Here is a 22,612-nt window from a genome sequence, read left to right as displayed (position 1 = left end):
CCCGGCCAGTCACAGACATCGCAGGTAAGTATAATGCTTCTTAAAATTGCTAAGTAACTGGGACTCCGATCGGAACTCTCCGCTGCCACCAATGATGGGGGGAGGTAATTTTAATTAGGGGGGGGGAGGGGAGGCCGCACTGGCCACCAATGATGGGGGGGTGATTTTAATTAGGGGGGGGGGGAGAGGGGAGGCCGCACTGGCCACCAATGATGGCGGGGGTGATTTTAATTAGGGGGGGGCGGAGAGGGGAGGCTGCACTGGCCACCAATGATGGCGGGGGTGATTTTAGTTAGGGGGGGGGGAGAGGGGAGGCCGCACTGGCCACCAATGAGTTAAATACAGGAGAGGGAGGGGGGCTGCACTGGCCACCAATGAGTTAAATACAGGGGAGGGGGGTCTGCCCCCTCCTGCCTGGCAGCACCTGATCTCTTACAGGGGGCTATGATACGCACAATGCACCTGAGGGGTTAATTGTGCAGATCACAGCCCCCTGTAAGAGATCGGGTGCTGCCAGGCAGCAGGGGGCAGTCATGTACAAAGTTCTTAGTATATTCTAACTTGAAGTGTCCCCATCACCATGGAAACGCCTCTGTGTTAGAATATACTGTCGGATTTGAGTTTTCACGAAGTGAAAACTCCGCTCTGAAAAAGCTTTTATGCAGACGGATCTGCGATCCGTCTGTGTGAAAGTAGCCTACGGCCACGGACGCGGAAGCCAATCTTGTGTGCATCCGTGTTTTTTCACAGACTCATTGACTTGAATGGGTCCGTGAACCGTTGTCCGTCAAAAAAATAGGACCGGTCATATTTTTTTGACGGACTGGAATCACGGACGCGGATGACAAACTGTGCATTATCCGAGTTTTCAACGGACCCATTGAAAGTCAATGGGTCCTCAGAAAATCATGGAAAACGGAACAACGGACACGGAACACAACAACGGTCGTGTGCATGAGGCGTAAGACAGATAGTGATGCCTCATGAAATACTTATTAATTAACATTCCCCATATGTGTACTTTATGTTGGCATCATTTTTGGAATGTAATTTTATATTTTTAGGAAGTTATAAGGTTTAGAATTTTAGAAGCAATTTTTAAAATTTTTACGAAAATTTTCAAAATCTACTTTTTCAGGACCAGATCAGTTCTGTAGTCATTTTGAGGAGCTCACATAATAGAAACCACCCATAAATACCCCATTTTAGAAATGACACCTCTCAAATTATTCAAAACTCGTTTTAGAAATGTTGTTAACCCTTTAAGTATTGCACAGGAATTAAAGGGGTTCAGCTCTGAACCCGGACATACCCATAATTTCACCCAGGCAGCCCCCCTGATACTCTCCCTTGCCCTGTGCTAGATCGCGCAGGGCACGGGCTCTTTTACTTACAATAACACACTGCCAGGCGGAGGCTTCCCCCCAGCAGTGTGTTCGGTGACGTCACCGGCTCTGATGGGCGGGCTTTAGCACTGCCCTAGCCGTTTTAGGCTCCATTCACACGTCCGCAAAATGTGTCCGCATCCGTTCTGCAATTTTGCGGAACGGGTGCGGACCCATTCATTCTCTATGGGGACGGAATGGATGCGGACAGCACACAGTGTGCTGTCTGCAGCCGCAGCGGAGCGCGCCCCCGATTTTGGTTCCGCAGCTCCGCAAAAAGATAGAGCATGTCCTATTCTTGTCCGCAGCTTGCGGACAAGAATAGGCATTTCTATGGGGGTGACGGGCTGGTGTGTTGCGGACCCGCAATTTGCGGGTCCGCAACACACCACGGACGTGTGAATGTAGCCTTACAGGCTAGGGCAGCGCTAAAGCCCGCCCATCAGTGTCGGTGATGTCACCGGGCTCACTGCTGGGCGGAAACCTTCTCCTTGCAGCCCTAAGGAGAGCTCGGTTCGTCACCGGAACTCCACAAAATGCCTTTGCCCTGCACGATTCAGCGCAGGGCAAAGGAGAGCATCGGAGCATGAACTGCTCCGATGCTCAAGTCAGAGGGGCTGCCTGGGTGAAATGGGGGTATGTCCAGGTTCAGCTCTAAACCCAGACAACCCCTTTAAAGCAAAATAGAGGTTAAATGTAAAAAGTTTTTTTTTGCTGATTTTCCATTTTTTTTATCAATTGTTTCCTGTAACACATCAAGGGTTAACAACAAAACAAACCTCAATATTTATTACCTTAATTCTGCAGTTTGCAGAAACACCCTATATGTGGTCATATACCTCTGTATGGACTAACAACAGGGCCCGAAAGGCAAGGGAGCGGCCATATGATTTTTGGAGGGCAGATTTTGCTGGAATGGTCTTTGGATGCCATGTTGCATTTGAAGAGGCCCTGAGGTACCCTCACAGTGAAAACCCCCAAAAAGTGACCGCATTTTGTAAACTACAACACCCAAGGAATTTTTAAGGGGTGTAGCGAGCACTTTGACCCAACAGGCATTTCATAGAATTTATAATCCTTGGTTATGAAAATGAAAAATTTATTATTTTTATTTTTTTACAAGAAAATTGTGCTTTAGGCCCAAACTTTCTTTTTCACATAAGATAACAGGAGAATATCCCCCCACAATTTGCTACCTACTTTCTCCTGAATACAGTAACACCCCAATTGTGGTCGTAAACTGTTATTTGGGGATACTCCAGGGCTCAGGAGGGAAAGAATTTGAATTTCCTGTCATGGTTTTTAAGAGCGTTAACTTTTTTATTTTTTTGTTGACTGAGCTGCATGAGGGCTTATTTTTTGTGGGACAAGCTGTAGGTTTTATTGGCACCATTTTGGGGTACATTTGGCTTTCTGGTCGCTTTTTTATAAAAAAAAATTTTGGGAGGTGAAAAAAAGCTGTTTGGTGTCATATATATATATATATATATATATATATATATATATATATATATATATATATATATTTTTTTTTTTTATTATTATTTTTTTTTACAATGTTCACTTGATGGGGTAGATCATGTGATAATTTTATAGATCCTGTCGTTATGGAAGCAATAATACCAAATATGTCTATTTTTATTTAATTTTTTCTATTTTTTAAATGACTTAATTGAGGAATTTTTTTTTACATGTGAGAATTTTTTTTTAATAAAACACTATTTTTTATTTATTTTAATTTTAGACTGTGTCCCCCATACGGTCATACAAGACCTCTGGGGTACATTTAACTTCATACAGCGATCTAGAAGGCAGGAACACCCAGGAACGGTCCCTGCCTTCTCTCTGGGGTCACGGACAGCGGGCCCCTCACACAGTAGCTGCACGATTAGCGTGCAGCTGCAATCTCTGAAAAATAGTTTCAAAATGTCCAATTGGAGATAAACCCGACCGCACAGGATGTTTATTGTGTATAGATGGTTGGGAAGTGTTTGAAAAATTGTGCTACCGCACAGTAGTATTGCCCTCATTGTAGTTATGTCCAGATATTTGCTTCCTAATAATATCCACATTGTGCCTCCTCACGTTAGTTATGCCCACACTGTGCCCCCTCACAGTATTTATCCCCTCATTGTACAACCTTCACAGTAGTTATGCCCAGATTGTGTTCCCCTTAAAGGACTTATCCCTTCATTAAGCCCTCTTCTCAGTAGTTATGTCCTCTTTGTGCCCCTTTCACAGTAGTAATGCCCTCTGTGCCCCCTTTACAGTAGTAATGAGTATTGTGCCCCCTTTATAGTAGTTAAGCCCGCTGTGCCCCCTTTATAGTAGTAAAGCCCTCTGTGCCCCCGTTATGGTAGTTAAGCCCGCTGTGCCCCCTGTATAGTAGTAATGCCCTCTGCTGTAATAAAACAAAAAACACAGTAACTACTCACCTTGTCCCGTTCTTGATGATCAGATCCCCTCCAGCTCTCACCCTGCAGGCACAGATCGCTCTGCAGCACTGTGTGGGAGGAGCACATGCAGATTTCCGGGGTGCTGCAGGCTTCTCCCACACAGGCTGGCAGTGTGATCCGTGCCTGCAGGGTGAATGGTGGAGCAGGGACCAGAAGGCTTCCTGCTTCATCATTCAGTGCAGGAGAGACACAGCGCAGGGAGCTGAGCAGTGAGTGACAGGACCGCAGCTCCTGGCGCACTAACAATGAGCGCTTCCATCTGTAGGCAGAATGTAGAGCCCAGGTAGGGTAATAGACAGGAGAGAGATATAGGGTGGAGCAGCACTGTAGAAAGCTTTGCTGACAGATCCCTTTAAACCACGGCTGTAGCACGACTGAACAGCCAGCCTGTAAAAATCTCATATACTGCAATAGTACTCTGTAGCAGTCTATGGTACATGCGGTTAGACGCCCCCCTAAGGGGACAAAAAAATACTGTAAAAATAGAAGGGGTTGTCTCACTTCTGTAAGTGGCATTTATCATGTAGAGAAAGTTAATACAAGCCACTTACTAATGTATTGTGATTCTCCATATTGCTTCCTTTGCTGGCTGGATTCATTTTTCCATCACATTATACACTGCTCATTTTCATGGTTACAGACCACCCTGTAATCCATTAGTGGTGGTCGTTCTTGCACACTATAGGAAAAAGCGTCAGCCTCTCTGGTGGCCGGGACCATGGGAGCGCACATAGGCTTGTGTTTTTTCCTATATTGTGCAAGCACGGCCACCACTGATGGATTGCAGGGTGGTCTGTAACCATGGAAACGAGCAGTGTATAATGTGATGAAAAAATGAATCCAGTCAGCAAAGGAGACAATATGGACAATCGCAATACATTAGTAAGTGCCTGGTATTAAATTTCTCTACTTGATAAATGCCACTTACTGAAGTGAAAAGGAATATCCCACGGCGCAAAAACCACCCAGTGGTTGCATTAGAATGATGATTAAGCAAGCGGTACAACGCGTTTCGGGGATATACCCCTTCTTCAGGTACAAATGACTTGCATACATAAAAGCAAATGGCATACATTTAAATACTTTGTAAAAAACCGCCAAAAACAAAGGGGGCGGGAAAGGAAGGCTCTCAAAGCTTGGGAAAGGGAAGGGGGAAATTGTGTACATACTTAAATAATTTCTTTTGTTCAGTTCTCATTAGGTCTATAGTCATAAGATCGACCCTCAGAGTGGTGCGATCTCTGATTCTTAGTTTACTCATGAGGGTAATAGTTCCGGGAAGCCTGTGTGGGCGCAGGACCTGGGAGAGTCATGTGATCCGATCACATGACCTAGTGCGCAGCATGTGACCTCCGTCAGCTGGAGGCAGCAAGGAGAGTGCAACCGCATCAGGAGACGGCCGGTCACGTGATCCAGCGGTCGGTCACGTGATCCGGCGGCTGCGTATGTCACCCCCCGTCTCCCGGCAACCAGATTCTGATGCCACCTCCAGAGAGGGGGAGTGTAAGGTTGGCTGGGAGGAGGGAGGTTCGTCCCTTCGTATCATGCTATTGAAGAGCTGACTAAAAGAAACTCATTTGATACTTCAATGACCGTAATGGTGCTAAAAAATACAATCGATAGAAAGTAATACTAGTGTTTAACTATTTCAGGGAATACAGTAATCCTTGATATAATGAAAGATATTTTGGATACAGATAAGGACCCCTTTCTGAATATATCCCCGAAACCCGTTGTACCGCTTGTTTAATAAAAAAGAACCCTCATTCTAATCCAACCACTGGGTGGTTTTTGCGCCGTGGGATATTCCTTTTCTCTATTGAACTACTGGCTTTCTGAGGGATTCCAGGCATCCCTGAACAGAAGTATTCATCCCGGGCTGCATACCATCCGTCGTGAGGGGCTTATGCCAACCTGACACATGTCTACATTAGAGTTGGGCCTAATATAGCACAACTCTACCAGGTGAGCCTCCATTTATTGGAGATACTACTTTTTACCCATTTAAGACGTTATTACCCTATGGTGCGCCATTTTTTGTTCTACAGTTGAACGAAGCCTGTTTTTATTACTTACTGAAGTGAGGCAACCTCTTTAACTTGGAATCACACCCTTTCCTAATTTTATTTATAAAAGTAAAAAAATACCCATACCACGTCCTAAAATATCCGATCTATGAAAAATATAAAACAATTTTTCCTGCGCGATGAATGCCTTAACGGGAATAAAAATGTGTGATTCACCATTTTTTTTGTTCACCTTGTATAAAAACTGATCAAAAGGTCGTATGTACCCTGAAATACTCCTAATAAAAACTACGGCTCAGGCTACTTTCACACTAGCGTTCGGGGCTCCGCTTGTGAGCTCCGTTTGAAGGCTCTCACAAGCGTCCCCGAACGCAACCGTCCAGCCCTAATGCATTCTCAGTGGACGCGGATCCGCTCAGAATGCATCAGTCTGCCGGCGTTCAGCCTCCGCTCCGCTCAGCGAGCGGACACCTGAACGCTGCTTGCAGAGTTCGGGTGTCCGCCTGGCCGTGCGGAGGCGAGCGGATCCGTCCAGACTTGCAATGTAAGTCAATGGGGAGGGATCCGTTTGAAGATGACACTATATGGCTCAATCTTCAAACGGATCCGCCCCCATTGACTTTCAATGTAAAGTCTGAACGGATCCGCTCAGGCTACTTTCACACTTAGAAATTTTTCTAAGTTATAATGCAGACGGATCCGTTCTGAACGGATGCAAACGTCTGCATTATAGGAGCGGATCCGTCTGATGAAACATCAGACGGACCCGCTTCGAACGCTAGTGTGAAAGTAGCCTTATATCGCAAGAAGCAAGTCCTTTTGCAGCTCCGTAGACGAAAACATTAAAAAGTTATGGGTGTCCGAATATGATCCAAAGAATTTTTATTTTTTTTATTTTTCTTAATTCAATGTTGTAAAACAACCCCAAAAGCCATGGTGGAAGTGCGTTTTTTTTTCTTCAGTTTTTAATTTCAGCATTTTTCAGTGCAAGATATAGGAATTAAATGGTGCCATTAAAATACAACTCGTCCAGCAAAAAAAATAAAAAAATCTTCATAATGCTGTGTAAGCGGGAAAACAAAAATGTTATGAATCTAAGTTGGGGTGAAAAGGAAAAAAATGAAACCGCAAAAATAGAAAATTGGCCTGGTCATTAAAGGGGTTGTCTGAGGTATTAAAAAAAATATATAGCGCTGTAAATCTGATGGTCAGCAATATAGAACTAAGCTAAGACTCAGCAGCATGTTGTATGTGTAGGACTACAAGTCCCAGCTGTACTATGACACTGCTGATACACACAGGATCTTCTCCCTGCTTGTGCAATGCTCTGCAGAACTCCTCCATAATGCAGTCACTGTTATATATGACATCCAGCTCTGCCTGCAGCCCCTGTAGCGATAATCACTAGCAACATATAGGGGGAGATTTATCATTCCCTGGGATCCTGAAAAGCGGCGTTAACAAGTGCGACTTTTAAAAAAAAAAAAATCGCATCTGCCACTTTTCGCCGTCCTAGCCACTGTTCTGGAAGGGGGCGTGACCAGGCACTTTGACAGATTTATCCTCATGTAGGCGTAAATGAAGCCAGAAATTTCCGGCAGCTCTGAGCAGTCGTAGATTTCTGGTTAGGCACACATACTGCAGGAGAATACGCCTACATTTATGACGAGGCGTGCGTCTTGTCATAAATTAGGCGCATCTTTTGGCAGCGCAGGGGATATCGGAAAGCGCTAGTCTTAATAAATCTCCCCCATGGTGCCGAAATGAGTGTAGTCGATGTTTTTGACATTTTATCCCCTTTTGTATTTTTATTTTTTTTCCTGCCTTTCTCAGATCATCGCTTTTGCTATTGAAGGAAGACGCTCAAAAGGTGGCAGGCGGCCAAATTCAGGGGAGTACCAGAGATTGGATCATAAGGTGAGAGTGACCTGAATGTGGAGTACAACATATCATTCTTCTACAAGGGAGGTCTGACGGCAAATGGCTTTACCAACAATGAATCCTAAAACGTATGCGGTGACACAGCGTGGACTGGGAGACGAGTACAATAAATGACATTCGCCCTCTGTTACAAGGGTATACCGAGTAATACTATACTACACGTTACACGCAGTGCCACACTGCCATTAATAAGGCATCACTAATCAATCAATGAAGGTTGCGAGCAAGTATGGAGGGTGGGAGAAAAGGGACATGGAGGGGAATTTATAGACCTGAAAAGACACCGGGGGAAGGAGAGCATTGTGCATGTTTTCGTTTTATTCTCTGTCGCTCTGGATAAGGCGACTTTCACACTAGCCTTTTTGCTGGATCCGGCAGGGTTCAGTAAAAAACGCTTCCGTTACTGATAGTACAACCGCCTGCATCCATTATGAATGGGTCTGGTTGCATTATCTGTAACATAGCCAAGACCGATCCGTCATGAACTCCATTGAAAGTCAATGGGGGACGGATTTGTTTTCTATTGTGGCAGAGAAAACAGATCCGTCCCCATTGACTTGCATTGGGGGTCATGCCGGATCCGTTTTGCTCCGCAACCCAGGATGGAAAGCAAACTACAACATGTTGCGGTTTGCTCTCCGGTATGGGAACGCAACTAAACGGAACGGAATGCATTTTGGAGCACTCCGTTCTGTTCTGTTCAGTTTTGTCCCCATTGACAATGAATGGGGACAAAACTGAAGTGTTTTTTTTCCAGTATTGAGATCCGTCATAGGGGCATAACTAAAACGCTAGTGTGAAAGTAGCCAAAGATCAGACCAAAATGGTGTGAAAAAAAACAAAAACTTACGGCCAATAGAAATCTGCGAAGCAAAAGCAAAAAATACCCATGTTCCTTAAAGAGAAGTTTTTTTTACCCAGTTTGAGGCCACCTATCCACCAGCATGCTGTTATTCAGCTGGGGTTTAGGGTCCCAAACCTGCCTCCTTGCAAAGAATAGTAAATGAAAATAGATATTACCGGGAGAAGAGTCCAGGACTCTCCACCCCCCTGAACCATGGGGGCGCTTGAGCACTGTCCTGATGAAGTCGAGGAGGGTAGGCCTCACTTCACTGTGCATGCACTACACATGGGACAAATGCACAGTGAAGCGAGACATACCTTACTAAGCTCAGCAATGCAGTGCGCCTACAAAAGAGTCCTGGACTCTTCTGATATGTTTAATTCTCATTTACTATTCTTTCCGAGACGGATAGGTTTGCTATATAGGTAGGTTTAAGATACTAAACCCCAGCTGCATCACTACGTGCTGGAACTTTAGAGGCGTCAAACCAGGTGATGGGGTTCCCTTGAAGACCACAATCGGCTTGCTCCCTATGTGGTTAAATCTGTTTGTAAGGGTTTTGCCCTCCAAAATGGCACGAGCAGAAGGTCTCAAAAAACCCATACGATGGCAGGTGCTACGTAAGATTTCTTGTTGGAACGGGGAGCCCTGCCATGAGAAGGGCAAAGCCGAAAATAAACTGCTTCATTCGGAAACAATACATGGGTCTGTAATTTCACTTTTTAGTGAGAGTAAAAGCCGCCCTGCTCAGATTCACCTGTAGGTGGCGCTGTATGCTCTGAAGTTCATCGGCCATATTTGTATTAAACAGAAAACAGACGGCACCAGATCAAGAGCCTTGGTGGTCAGGAATCACATGAAAGAGGCCTTCTAGCCACGTGTGGCACATTGCGGTCACCCTATATACAGTCATGTACATAAATATTGGGACATCGACACAATTCAAAAATTTTTGGCTCTATACACCACCACAATGGATTTGAAATGAAACGAACAAGATGTGCTTTACCTGCAGACTGTCAGCTATAATTTGAGGGTATTTACATCCAAATCAGGTGAACGGTGCAGGAATTACAACAGTTTGCATATGTGCCTCCCACTTGTTAAGGGACCAAAAGTAATGGGACAGAATAATAATCATAAATCAAACTTTCACTTTTTTATACTTGGTTGCAAATCCTTTGCAGTCAATTACAGCCTGAAGTCTGGAACGCATAGACATCACCAGACGCTGGGTTTCATCCCTGGTGATGCTCTGCCAGGCCTCTACTACAACTGTCTTCAGTTCCTGCTTGTTCTTGGGGCATTTTCCCTTCAGTTTTGTCTTCAGCAAGTGTAATGCATGCTTAATCGGATTCAGGTCAGGTGATTGACTTGGCCATTGCATAACATTCCACTTCTTTCCCCTAAAAAACTCTTTGGTTGCTTTTGCAGTATGCTTTGGGTCATTGTCCATCTGCACTGTGAAGCGCCGTCCAATGAGTTCTGAAGCATTTGGCTGAATAGGAGCAGATAATATTGCCCGAAACACTTCAGAATTCATCCTGCTGCTTTTGTCAGCAGTCACATCATCAATAAATACAAGAGAACCAGTTCCATTGGCAGCCATACATGCCCACGCCATGACACTACCACCACCATGCTTCACTGATGAGGTGGTATGCTTAGGATCATGAGCAGTTCCTTTCCTTCTCCATACTATTCTCTTCCCATCACTCTGGTACAAGTTGATCTTGGTCTCATCTGTCCATAGGATGTTTTTCCAGAACTGTGAAGGCTTTTTTAGATGTCGTTTGGCAAACTCTAATCTGGCCTTCCTATTTTTGAGGCTCACCAATGGTTTACATCTTGTGGTGAACCCTCTGTATTCACTCTGGTGAAGTCTTCTCTTGATTGTTGACTTTGACACACATACACCTACCTCCTGGAGAGTGTTCTTGATCTGGCCAACTGTTGTGTAGGGTGTTTTCTTCACCAGGGAAAGAATTCTTCGTCATCCACCACAGTTGTTTTCCGTGGTCTTCCGGGTCTTTTGGTGTTGCTGAGCTCACCGGTGCGTTCCTTCTTTTTAAGAATGTTCCAAACAGTTGTTTTGGCCACGCCTAATGTTTTTGCTATCTCTGATGGGTTTGTTTTGTTTTTTCAGCCTAATGATGGCTTCCTTTACTGATAGTGACAGCTCTTTGGATCTCATCTTGAGCGTTGACAGCGACAGATTCCAAATGCAAATAGCACACTTGAAATGAACTCTGGACCTTTTATCTGCTCATTGTAATTGGGATAATGAGGGAATAACACACACCTGGCCATGGGACAGCTGAGAAGCCAAGTGTCCTATTACTTTTGGTTCCTTAAAAATAGGAGGCACATATGCAAACTGTTGTAATTCCTACACCGTTCACCTTATTTTTTTTGCCTTCCTCTGGATCAACTTGCAGGATGACAGGCCGAACTGGATGGACAAATGTCTTTTTTCGGCCTTCTGTACTATGTTACTATGTTAAATTAAAGCTGACAGTCTGCAGTTAAAGCACATCTTGTTCGTTTCATTTCATATCCATTGTGGTGGTGTATAGAGCCAAAAATGTTAGAATTGTGTCGATGTCCCAATATTTATGGACCTGACTGTATATAGGATTACATTTTGAGGTCATATCTATGAAGCTGAATGACTCTTCTGCTTTGTTTTTCAGATTTGATGTCTTCAGCGCCACCTGTCAGCTAGGAGGTTGCCATGCAGAATTGTCAGATTTCTCTCCACTTTTATGAATGCCAGTGAATTAGCACCCAGTGGCACCCTGGTCCTATAGATTACCCACCTGAACTTGCTGCCGTCTATGGAAGTTCTCTCTGATGCTGTATTTGCACCTTCACAAATGTCTCCTTAGATCTGTCATGGCGTCGACGGGAATGTTTTTGCAAAATCCGAGTAAATAGTACTGTATGAGAAGCGCTAATGTTATAACCGTTCAGTGGCACTAGAAATATATTGTAATGTATGTGTGAGAATGTGAGAGCATCAAATCACAAGCAAATAGAAGGTCCTCTTCTGTCAAGTGCTTACAGATGTCATTGACTTGTGTCATATCCCTGTCTGTTTCCAGGAAAGCTGGGTGGCAGTTGACACGGCCACCATTACAGCTCCCATTTACATAGCTGCTGGCCAACATCTATCACTTTTAACACCTCTGCCATCAGCTAGTCTTCCTGAGAAGAAAAGGATCGGGCATGTTGAAATCCAACTGCCTGATCACCCTTCTTCAGAGAAGAGTCTGGATGCCCACATATACATTAGATGGTTGCCTGGTTCAGCCGAAATTGCCTGACACGCACTTCTAATGTGTTTGGTAAGCTTTAGATGTTGCCACTCTTAGCAGTGGTCATCACCTAGCTTTCCCAGGCACAGATATGACCAAAAAATGACCCTGTATGACAGAAGAGAACAACTCAAGGAATTTTGTTTGGTGATTATCTGATCTTAGGAAAAATGCTTTTTGTAATATACTGTATGTTATAGAGAATTATGCTATATGACGTAACTTTTTTTAGGAACCCCCCCCCCCCCTTATTGTATACATTAATTGTCATTGAATCCACCCACTTAGTTTTCAGGTGAGACAGCCCAGCACCTTAGGATGTACCTGCCAGGGAGACAGGCCGCCCTGTTTAAAGGGTGAGCTGTAAGGTCTTGCGGGACAGCGGCATATGGCGTCGGCTCGGCAGCCCCAACCGAGCAACTCTTTTTGCCTTTCTCGTGGCAGGTGCACTTTAAATATGAATAGCCCTTTTCAGGCGGTAGAACATCCCCCTTTTTCAGGTGAATTTTTTTTTATCTGGGAGTTATTTAAGGTCTTGTTCACATCCGTGTCATGGTTTATGAACTTATATCAGGGTCTCTCCAGTACCATCAAGAAATCCATTGTTTTGCCAGACTCGTATAGCACTGCATGCCAGATGTGAACAGAGCCTTACCTTTATCCTGCTCAGGGCAGAGCTTTCTCCTATTACTCATCTATGGCTTTATATGGAGGGATAGACAGATTCACTTTGTATATTTGATATCTGCACAACTCGAGCTATTACCGACCTATGACCACCATGATGTTCCCTTGCTGAGCATCATGGGAAATGTGGTTCAGTAATCGCTCGACTCTTCGCTTTAGAGAGAGAATTTAGAACTGTGTTTTGCAAAAGTAAAAAAAAAAAACCTGTGTTTTACAAATGTAAAAAGTGAGAATTCAATATATAATGTACCTGCTGGTTGTGTGGTAGATAGGTGTCATAAAATGGTAACTTGCACTAAAATAAATAATTTTGCTTTTTAACAGTTGGTTTTAGGGCAGCGCAATAATCTGTCTATACACGTAGCCACTGTGAGACCTCTTCTCCAATGAGCGGGCCGCTAGATGCTCTTTTCCTATAGTTTCGTTAAAATTGCTCATTTAAAGGGGGTCCTGATAAAGTAGACATTTGCAGTAATGCTTGTGCACATGATGGTAGTAAAATGGCTTCAATATATATACTATATATCTTAACTTTAAAGAAGCACTCCCACAAAAATGTTGACTTCTTAGAAAGGTACATGATGTAAGCCGTAGTGAAGGCGGTTTTCTTACCGGTGACTGTATTTGTGAGTTATAACCTCCCTTGTGATCCTTAGCTTTGTCATGTGACCAACACTCTGATCTCCAACTGACACAGGACGGGAACTCAGTTACAGTGCTGCCCAAATTTTTACTTAAAGTTACTTTTATTCAACCAGCAAGTAATAAGGCACACAAAAGCTCGCTTGGCCTTTGCAAAAGCTCATCTGGACAAAGTAGACTTCTGGTCTTCTGTGTTATGGTCAGATGAAACAAAAATTGAATTGTTTGATCACAATGATGTTTCCTTCATTTGGCGTAAAAAAGGAGAAGCCTTCAACCCAAAGAACACCATCCCCACTGTCAAACATGGTGGTGGGAACCTAATCACAGTAAACGGCCCCATGAAAAAAGAGCAATACATGAGGATTCTCAACGACAACATCAGGCAGTCTGCAGAGAAACGTGGCCTTGGGCACCAGTGGACATTTCAGCATGACAATGACCCAAAACACACAGCGAAAGTGGTGAAGAAATGGTTAGCAGACAACAACATTAACGTTTTGGAGTGGCCCAGACAGAGTCCAGACTTGAATCCAATTGAGAATCTGTGGAGGGAGCTAAAGATCAGGGTGATGGCAAGAAGACCCTCCAACCTGAAAGATTTGGAGCTCATTGCTAAAGATGAATGGGCAAAAATACCTGTGGAGACATGCAAAAAGCTGGTCTGCAATTATAGGAAGCGTTTGATCGCTGTAATAGCCACTAAAGGCTTTTCTATTGATTTATTAAGAAGGGTATGAATAATTTTGGACTGGACACTTTTTGCTCAAATGTAAATAAAAGCTGAGAAATGTTTTTTTTTCCACAATAATGCCTCTTGTACATCGTCTAATTATCTTCTGGGAGACACCTATGTCATTTCCCGTCAAAAAATTACTTGCTGGTTGAATAAAAGTAACTTTTAAGTCAAAATTTGCCAGGGGTATGAATAATTATGGGCAGCACTGTACTTCTGCATTCATTCCTATGACCCAGACATTGAGGCTTCCATAGGAATACATAGAGAAACTGATTTCCTGTCCACACGTAAGATGTTGTGTTATTTGGAAAGTCTGATAGTTGGTCACATGACACAGCTGAGGATCCGAAGGGAGGTTATAACTCACAAATACAGTCACTGTTAAGAAGATTACTAGAGATGAGCGAATTTCCGCTCCTCTGCATAACGGAAATGGGACAATTCCATTTTGCAGCCCATACACTTCTATTATGACGGAATGAATAACGGAATGTTTCTAAAGGTATTCCTTCATAAAATTGCGTTATGGTCCGTGGTAATGGAATCCATAACGCAATTCGCCTTTTACCAGCAAACTAATTTATCAAAATATGAACTTCGCTTATCTCTAAAGATTACCTTCACTATTGGTTCCATCATGTACCTTTCTAAAAGTTCAGAGAATAAAAAGTTTTGTGGGAGTGCTTCTAAAGTTGCTCAACACCTATGCAGGTGACGTCGGTGCGACTGTTAAGAGTAAGTCTATATCCGCTCACTTAGGGCTCTTTCACACCTGCGTTATTGTCTTCCGGCATAGAGTTCCGTCGTCGGGGCTCTATGCCGGAAGAATCCTGATCAGGATTATCCTAATGCATTCTGAATGGAGAGAAATCCGTTCAGGATGTCTTCAGTTCCGGAACGGAACGTTTGTTGGCCGGAGAAAATACCGCAGCATGCTGCGCTTTTTGCTCCGGCCAAAAATCCGGAACACTTGCCGCAAGGCCGGATCCGGAATTAATGCCCATTGGAAAGCATTGATCCGGATCCGGCCTTAAGCTAAACGTCGTTTCGGCGCATTGCCGGAGCCGACATTTAGCTTTTTCTGAATGGTTACCATGGCTGCCGGGACGCTAAAGTCCTGGCAGCCATGGTAAGTGTAGTGGGGAGCGGGGGAGCAGTGTACTTATCGTCCGTGCGGCTCCCCGGGCGCTCCAGAGTGACGTCAGGGCGCCCCAAGCGCATGGATCACGTGATCGCATGGATCACGTCATCCATGCGCATGGGGCGCTCTGACGTCATTCTGGAGCGCCCGGGGAGCCGCACGGACTGTAAGTATACCGCTGCCCCGCTCCCCGCTCCTACTATGGCAACCAGGACTTTAATAGCGTCCTGGGTGCCATAGTAACACTGAAAGCATTTGGAAGACGGTTCCGTCTTCAAATGCTTTCAGTACACTTGCGTTTTTCCGGATCGGGCAGGCACCTCCGGCAACGGAAGTGCATGCCGGATCCCAACAACGCAAGTGTGAAAGAGGCCTTAGTCCTCCTATTGCAAATTGAGCGCAAGTCGTACCCCAACGCAGTCCACACTCCCTGGTTATACACTGCCACCACTTATGAAATACGGGCAATAGGTGCCCAACTGCACACAGGGGGTTAAACGCTTTATTAAAGACTGTGGATTTGTTTTAGCGCACACAAGGACCAAACTTATTGAAATATTAAAGCTTTAATAGAATAGGCGCAGTGCTTACAAAAAGTACAAATACAGGCAAAACAGATAAAGATAAAATGGTGAAATAACAAAAGGACAGACATTTGCAGTCTTTATAGTCTCTTCTCCTTCCCAGAGGGCAGGAGGCACTTGGGTAACCATACTCGGAGAGATCTGACCCCCAAACATTTGAATCCGTTTTTTATTGTACTAGTCCTATTTGATACCTTTAGTCCTGAGCTCAGATTTCTAGAGCGCTCCAGTAACTCACTAGGCAAATGTGAAGTTGGTGATTGGACAAGGGAGGATGAAATGGTTCATAGACCTTTTAATTCGAACAACAAATCTGCGGCCCCCGAGTTTAGCGCCCTAGGACCCATTGTTGAGTAGAGGTTTGCCTTGGTTACGGTATAAGTACAGACAGTATAATGTGATTCACATAGCTAGACGGTACAGTGGTTATACATAGATATTTATTTATTAATATATTTTTTTCTTTCAGTATAGACTTTCATTGACTGTAGTCAGGGGAAACGAAAAATGTACCCAAAGTGCGTGTGTGGTATAAAACCAAAAGACCCAACACTTACCCTGTAAATCCCCTGCCGTTCCAGCACCACTCCAGTACTTCCAGCTGGGCTTTGCTTATTTGGCAGCAGTGATGATATCACATCAGAATGGTCAAGTAAGAAAAGCTGATGGGAAGGACCGGCAGAGCGGAGGAGGATTTACCTGATAAGTAATGGGCCTGTTTTTTTTTTTTGGGTGGTTTTCACGGCGTAAACCCTTGGATAAATCTTGTCCGATTTAGGGACTGTTAAGAGACGTGAAGTCATAGTTTAGAAGTAGCCAACGGAATTCTGACTACAATTCTGAGGAGGGCAGACTTAAAGGGCATCTGTCTGCAGATTTGTACCCATGAAACTGGCTGACCTTTTACATGTGCACTTGGCAGCTGAAGACATCTGTGTTGGTCCCATGTTCATATGTACCCTCATTGCTGAGAAAAATTATGTTTTAGTATATGCAAATGAGCCTCTAGGAGCAACAGGGGCGTTGCCATTGCACCTAGAGGCTCAGCTCTCTCTGCACCTGCCGCACCTTCTGCACTTTACATGACCAGGCTTGATGACCTTTTCACTGCCTGGTCCTGTCAATCAAAGTGCCCTCTGCAGTTGCAGTTGCAGAGAGAGCAGAGCCTCTAGGTGTAATGGTAACGCCCCCGTTGCTCCTAGAAGCTCATTTGCATATATTAAAACATCATTTTTCTCAGCAATGCGGCCACATATGAACATGGGACCAACACAGATGTCTTCAGCTGCCAAGTGCACAGGCATCAGGTCAGCCAGTTTCATGGGTACAAATCTGCTGACAGATGCCCTTTAAGTGTCCGGCCATTTAAATTTTTGGGGGAAAAACCCCCTGCAAGGTATAAAATAATAAAAGAAGTAATATTCACCTTGCCGATTCCCTGACACTCTTGTTCTGATGCTTCCTGGGTCCCAGTCACGCCCGCCAATCCCTGGCTGTAGATGTTAACCCATATCACCCTTTGTAAAAACTAAAATTCGCACTGGTGTCAGAACATTTCCAAAAACTCTTTTCGGCTCCGACCTCTGTCCTGTTTTGTGCCGACACCTCTTGCCACATGTAATAAGTGATATATTTTTTATTTTTTAACGCCTCATAGCATCCAGTTTAGAGCCTCGCTTTACATAATTTTTCATGTTTAAGGATAGGGTTGTATACTATGTGATTTTTATTTCTTTCTTTAAGGTTTTAAGATTTGTTGTTGTATATGTACAGTATGTCATCATTTATAAAATGTGTTCATCCACAAATGGCAATTGTTTTATGAATATGTGGGATGATATGGTAGATTTGTTGATGATGCATCGGTGGGTGCCAGTTACCCGCACACAGTGAGGGCGGACATTTTAGTGAAGGCCTATTCATGGTGGGTCTCTGTGCAGACCTGAAGTAGGGGTTTTGCCCATGGCGACCAATCAGATGACTGATTTCATATTGTAACCTGCCTAAAGCTGAAATCTGATTGGTTGGAATGGGCAACACCTCCACTGAGTTTTTGCATTAGGTCAGGCTGGATGAAGCCAGTGAGATACAAAATGGCTGCCTTCTCTGTTGAGGTGAAAGGACCTTACCGCATGCTTGTGGGGTCACTGTCGGTGACTTGACTCAGGGACCATTGAAGCACCAGTCCATGTGCAGTGCAGAATATTACATATCAACAGTGTGAATCTCAAGGAGAAAATCTACTTGAAGTGACTGAGACCTCGACATGATGGAGATGCTATGGAGATTACAATGTCAGCGAGGTCAAACAGTAAACATAAAGAGGGGCGGTCACCTCTCCTGACCGGTCTGTTTTAGTACACACTTGTATTTCCAATTAAAGGGATTGTCCAGATTTCGAAAACACGTCCATGGGTTGTGTCTGGTACTGCAGCTCCGCTCCATTGAAGTGAATGGGGCTGAGCTGTAATACCCCACACAACCTGTGGAGATCTATTTTTGAAGAAAGCAGCCATCTTTTAAATGTTGGTTCAGAACCGTTCACTCTGCATTGGGCCGTTCCTCTGTTATTCCTCCTGGAAATGTTTGTATAAATGAACAACTGGGCGTCGCCATTTCCTTTCTCAATAAGACGCGCCCCTACATAATCTGTACTGACTGTGTAGGGACACCTCCTAGTGGCAGGGACTGTATTGACACCCAGATGTGAAATGATGCAGACATTTTTTAGGAGGAATAACACAGGGACGGAACACAGTAGAATTAAAAGAAATGATGATCCAGCATTGTATTCATTAATTTTTTTCCTCAGGGAATACAACGACTTACTAAGACACCTGGGAGAGTTGTCGTGCATGTAAAACCTGCTTAAGATCTTGCATTTACTAGGGGTTTTTATTAATTTATTTGTATAATTTCACATAATTAGAATTTCAACTATTATTGTTTTTTCACATCTTCCATGTCAATCCTATAAATGTTCTGTGCCACTTCAGGTCGGGGGTTTTTATTCAGGAATGAGGGAGTGAATGTGGTGTTTTATAAAACTATAGAAAGATGAAGCGATTAATGGTATTTTGGTCGATTTGAAATAAACCTGAGGAATTTGCACCTTTCACAACTTGATTTCTAGTTATTTCTACACCTCTGTGTAATGTTCTTGATCTTGTGGTTTATTTTCCCTCATACGCCGTAGGGCGTGTGGAATTTTTAAATGATTTTCTTACTTTTTTTTTTATTATTATTGTTTGCTTCCCTTTTTGCCTTTTCTATCATGTCATGGATATAGCACTGGTCCTTCTTTGCTACCAACATTTTTTCCAGTATGGCGTTCCCCCTGGAATTTGAAGGGATTCGTTGCCTTTCAGCCTCAAGGACATTAATGTAATCGGGCACTGACAACAAGGCTTAGGCCGGTACGTAAGATATAATATATAGAAACCTTTTTCCCCCCAAAATATGCCGAAGCTTTCCAAATGGTGAAGTGTGGCTCACCTGATATTCCCATGTATTCTTAAAATAAAAGCCAGGAACAGTGTCAAAACTGCCACCCAGCACTTAACACTGACAACCACCTTCATGCAATTTTATTTCAAACATTAAAGGGGTTTCCTGGGATTTTGATACTGATGACGTATCCTCATCAGTATCTGATCGGTGGGGTTTCGACACCCGGGACCACCGCCGATCAGCTGTTTGAGAAGGCATCCGGCACTCCTGTAGCTAACCAAGCACAGTGCCGTACATTCTGTAGCGGCTGTGCCTGGCTTCACACTCAGCCCCATTCATTTCAATGGGGCTGAGCGCCATACCAAGCACAGCCGCTACACAATGTACGGCACTGTGCTTGGTAAGGCTACTTTCACACCAGCGGTTTCCCTTTCCGCTAATGAGATCCGTCATGAAGGAAAACGCTTCAGTTTTGGCCCCATTGATTGTGAAGGGAATGGAGTGCACCAGAATGCACTCCGTCTCATTGCGTTCCCGTGACGCTCGCAAACGCACAGCAAGCAGCGTTTTTAAGTGCGTCCTGGGATGCGTAGCTCGACTGATCCGTCATGACTCAATGTAAGTCAAGGGTGACGGATCAGTTTTCTCTGACACCAAAGAAAACTGATCCGTCTCTAAAGTCAATGGGGGATGGATCCGGTTTATGTTAAAGATAATACAACCGGATCCGTTCATAACGGATGCAGACGATTGTGTTATTATGACAGAAGCGTTTTTTGCTGATTCATGACGGATCCAGCAAAAACACTGATGTTAAAGTAGCCTTAGGGCTCTTTCACACCTGCGTTGTTGTGTTCCGGCATAGAGTTCCGTCGTCGGGGCTCTATGCCGGAAGAATCCTGATCAGGATTATCCTAATGCATTCTGAATGGAGAGAAATCCGTTCAGGATGCATCAGGATGTCTTCAGTTCCGGAACGGAACGTTTTTTGGCCGGAGAAAATACTGCAGCATGCTGCGCTTTTTGCTCCGGCCAAAAATCCGGAACACTTGCCGCAAGGCCGGATCCGGAATTAATGCCCATTGAAAGGCATTGATCCGGATCCGGCCTTAAGCTAAACGTCGTTTCGGCGCATTGCCGGAGCCGACATTTAGCTTTTTCAGAGTGGTTACCATGGCTGCCGGGACGCTAAAGTCCTGACAGCCATGGTAAAGTGGAGTGGGGAGCGGGGAGCAGTGTACTTACCTTCCGTGCGGCTCCCCGGTCACTCCAGAGTGACGTCAGGGCGCCCCAAGCTCATGGATCATGTGATCACATGGATTACGTCATCCATGCGCATGGGGCGCTCTGACGTCATTCTGGAGCGCCCGGGGAGCCGCACGGACTGTAAGTATACCGCTCCCCGCTCCTACTATGGCAACCAGGACTTTAATAGCGTCCTGGGTGCCATAGTAACACTGAACGCATTTGGAAGACGGTTCCGTCTTCAAATGCTTTCAGTACACTTGCGTTTTTCCGGATCCGGAGTGTAATTCCGGCAAGTGGAGTACACGCCGGATCCGGACAACGCAAGTGTGAAAGAGGCCTTAGCTGCAAGAAGGGTGCCACGCTCACAGCGTTCCCTTCTCAAACAGCTGAGTGGCGGTGGTCCCGGGTGTCAGGCCTCTACCGATTAGATACTGATGACCTAGAGATGAGTGAATTTCATATTTTGAAATTCGTTCACACTTTGGTGGTAAAAGGTGAATTGCGTTATGGATTCCGTTACCACGGACCATAACGCAATTTTATGACGGAATGCATAACGGAATGAGTTTAGGGGCATTCCATCATAATAGAAGTCTATGGGCTGCAAAACGGATCCGTCCCGTTTCATGAGGATAGGTCAGTGGTGGGCAAACTTAGTCATCTGAGCCAAATATCAACAAAACAGCGATTGAAATTCCTTTTGAGAGCCAAATTTTTTAAACTTAAAATATATAGGAAGGTACATTGTTATTAACTTAATAAGGGTATTCCTAACCATCTCAACATACCTTTCTCAATCCTTGACACTACATCTTCTTTCACTCCACAACGTTTCCTAAAATTAACTAAATAAACTTTACTTAAAGTTGATGATGCCTCTCATCATCCCCATTATTATCCATGATGCCTCTCATCATCCCTATTATCCATGATGCCTCTCATATCCCCCATTATGATTCTCATCACCCCCATTGCCTCAGATCAGTCCCAAGTTTCATAAAATAATAAAGCACTTACCTCTCCTGCTCCTGGACGCCGCTCCTCAGCGCCCGCGCTCTGTGTTCCTCCTGCAGTCGGCTGTGCTGTGAACTGGCGCACACAGCGTGACGTCACAGAGCGCCTCACGCTGTGCGCAGCCCTGCTCAGCCGAGCACGAGGAAGCTGTGAGTACAGAGCCTTCACTGCTTCCTGGTCCTCCCCCTCCTGCAAATTTTTGCTATGGGCAACGAAAATGCGATCGCACTGTATGTGCGAGCCCGCACCTAGAAGAGACAAATTCAAAGGGCTAAAGAGCTACTTGTGGCTCGCAAGCCGCAGTTTGCCGACCACTGGGATAGGTCATTAATATAAATATTGCGTACTACCCCTTTAAGCTTTATTCATTTAAAACTGGACAATCAGTTGGGCATTTAAAAATGTCGCCCGCTCAACAGCATTCACCTGGGACTAATGTATATGATCGACGATAAAGTCGATTACATACATTTAACCCCTCCGATGCCATGGGCAAATGTGACCATGGCATCTGGGAAGTTAAAGCGCACAGACACCTGGCCGTTCTGCGGCTCACCCCCAGCGAGGATCGGGGGAATCGGATGTAGTGGTACAGGACTGCCGAACATTAGTTCCTATGGAGAGCCTGCCTGTGGCAGGGCTCCATAGGAACTTAGGCGGTCAATTATTAAGACCAGCATTTTAGCCCCTGTGCTGGCGTTGGATTGCCGAAGTTATGTAGAGGCACCGGCCCCTACATAACTTTAGCATATCCACCGCTGATTCTAAATGCATCAAGTGCATTTATAAGGGGCAGGAGGTCTAGAGCCTCTTGTCCCTTTGACTCTGCATGACCCCAGGCGAGGGGTAAGGCTGGCTTCACATTGGCATTTCTATTTCCATTGTTCTACTCCATTTTAAGAGCAGAAATGTGAAAATAATGGAAGCAGCGTTTCCATCAAGTGACTGAAATGAATTCCACCTGATGACCCCCATTGACTGTAATGAGATCTGGTTTCCATTAGAAAACCTGGCACATTACTTGACAGAAAAGCACGGCGTGCTGAGCCATTTTGTCCCATATTTTCATGGAATCTGTAACGGAGCCTCCAATGCAGATGTGCGTGAAGCCTAACCTGGACATCTGTGCCTGTGATA

At 44.6% G+C, this 22,612-nt stretch overlaps 1 protein-coding gene across 6 annotated transcripts in view; it reads left to right on the top strand.

Annotated features, from left to right (window-relative positions):
- TGOLN2 (trans-golgi network protein 2) overlaps positions 1–12,971 on the top strand; it is a 51,502-nt gene extending 38,531 nt beyond the window's left edge. For all 6 annotated transcript variants that reach the window (XM_040414564.1, XM_040414563.1, XM_040414561.1 and 3 more), the window contains 2 exons: positions 7,702–7,785; positions 11,347–12,971. In XM_040414564.1, coding sequence (XP_040270498.1) covers positions 7,702–7,785; positions 11,347–11,352 — 90 coding nt within the window. In that variant the 3' untranslated portion in view covers positions 11,353–12,971. The remainder of the gene's footprint in view (positions 1–7,701; positions 7,786–11,346) is intronic.
- Positions 12,972–22,612: the final 9,641 nt, after the last annotated feature.

This window comes from Bufo bufo, chromosome 1 (assembly GCF_905171765.1).
Source record: "Bufo bufo chromosome 1, aBufBuf1.1, whole genome shotgun sequence".
NCBI classification, from domain to species: Eukaryota; Metazoa; Chordata; class Amphibia; order Anura; family Bufonidae; genus Bufo; species Bufo bufo.
The sequence above is the reverse complement of the archived record's forward strand: the minus strand, read 5'-3'. Positions and strand labels throughout refer to the sequence as shown.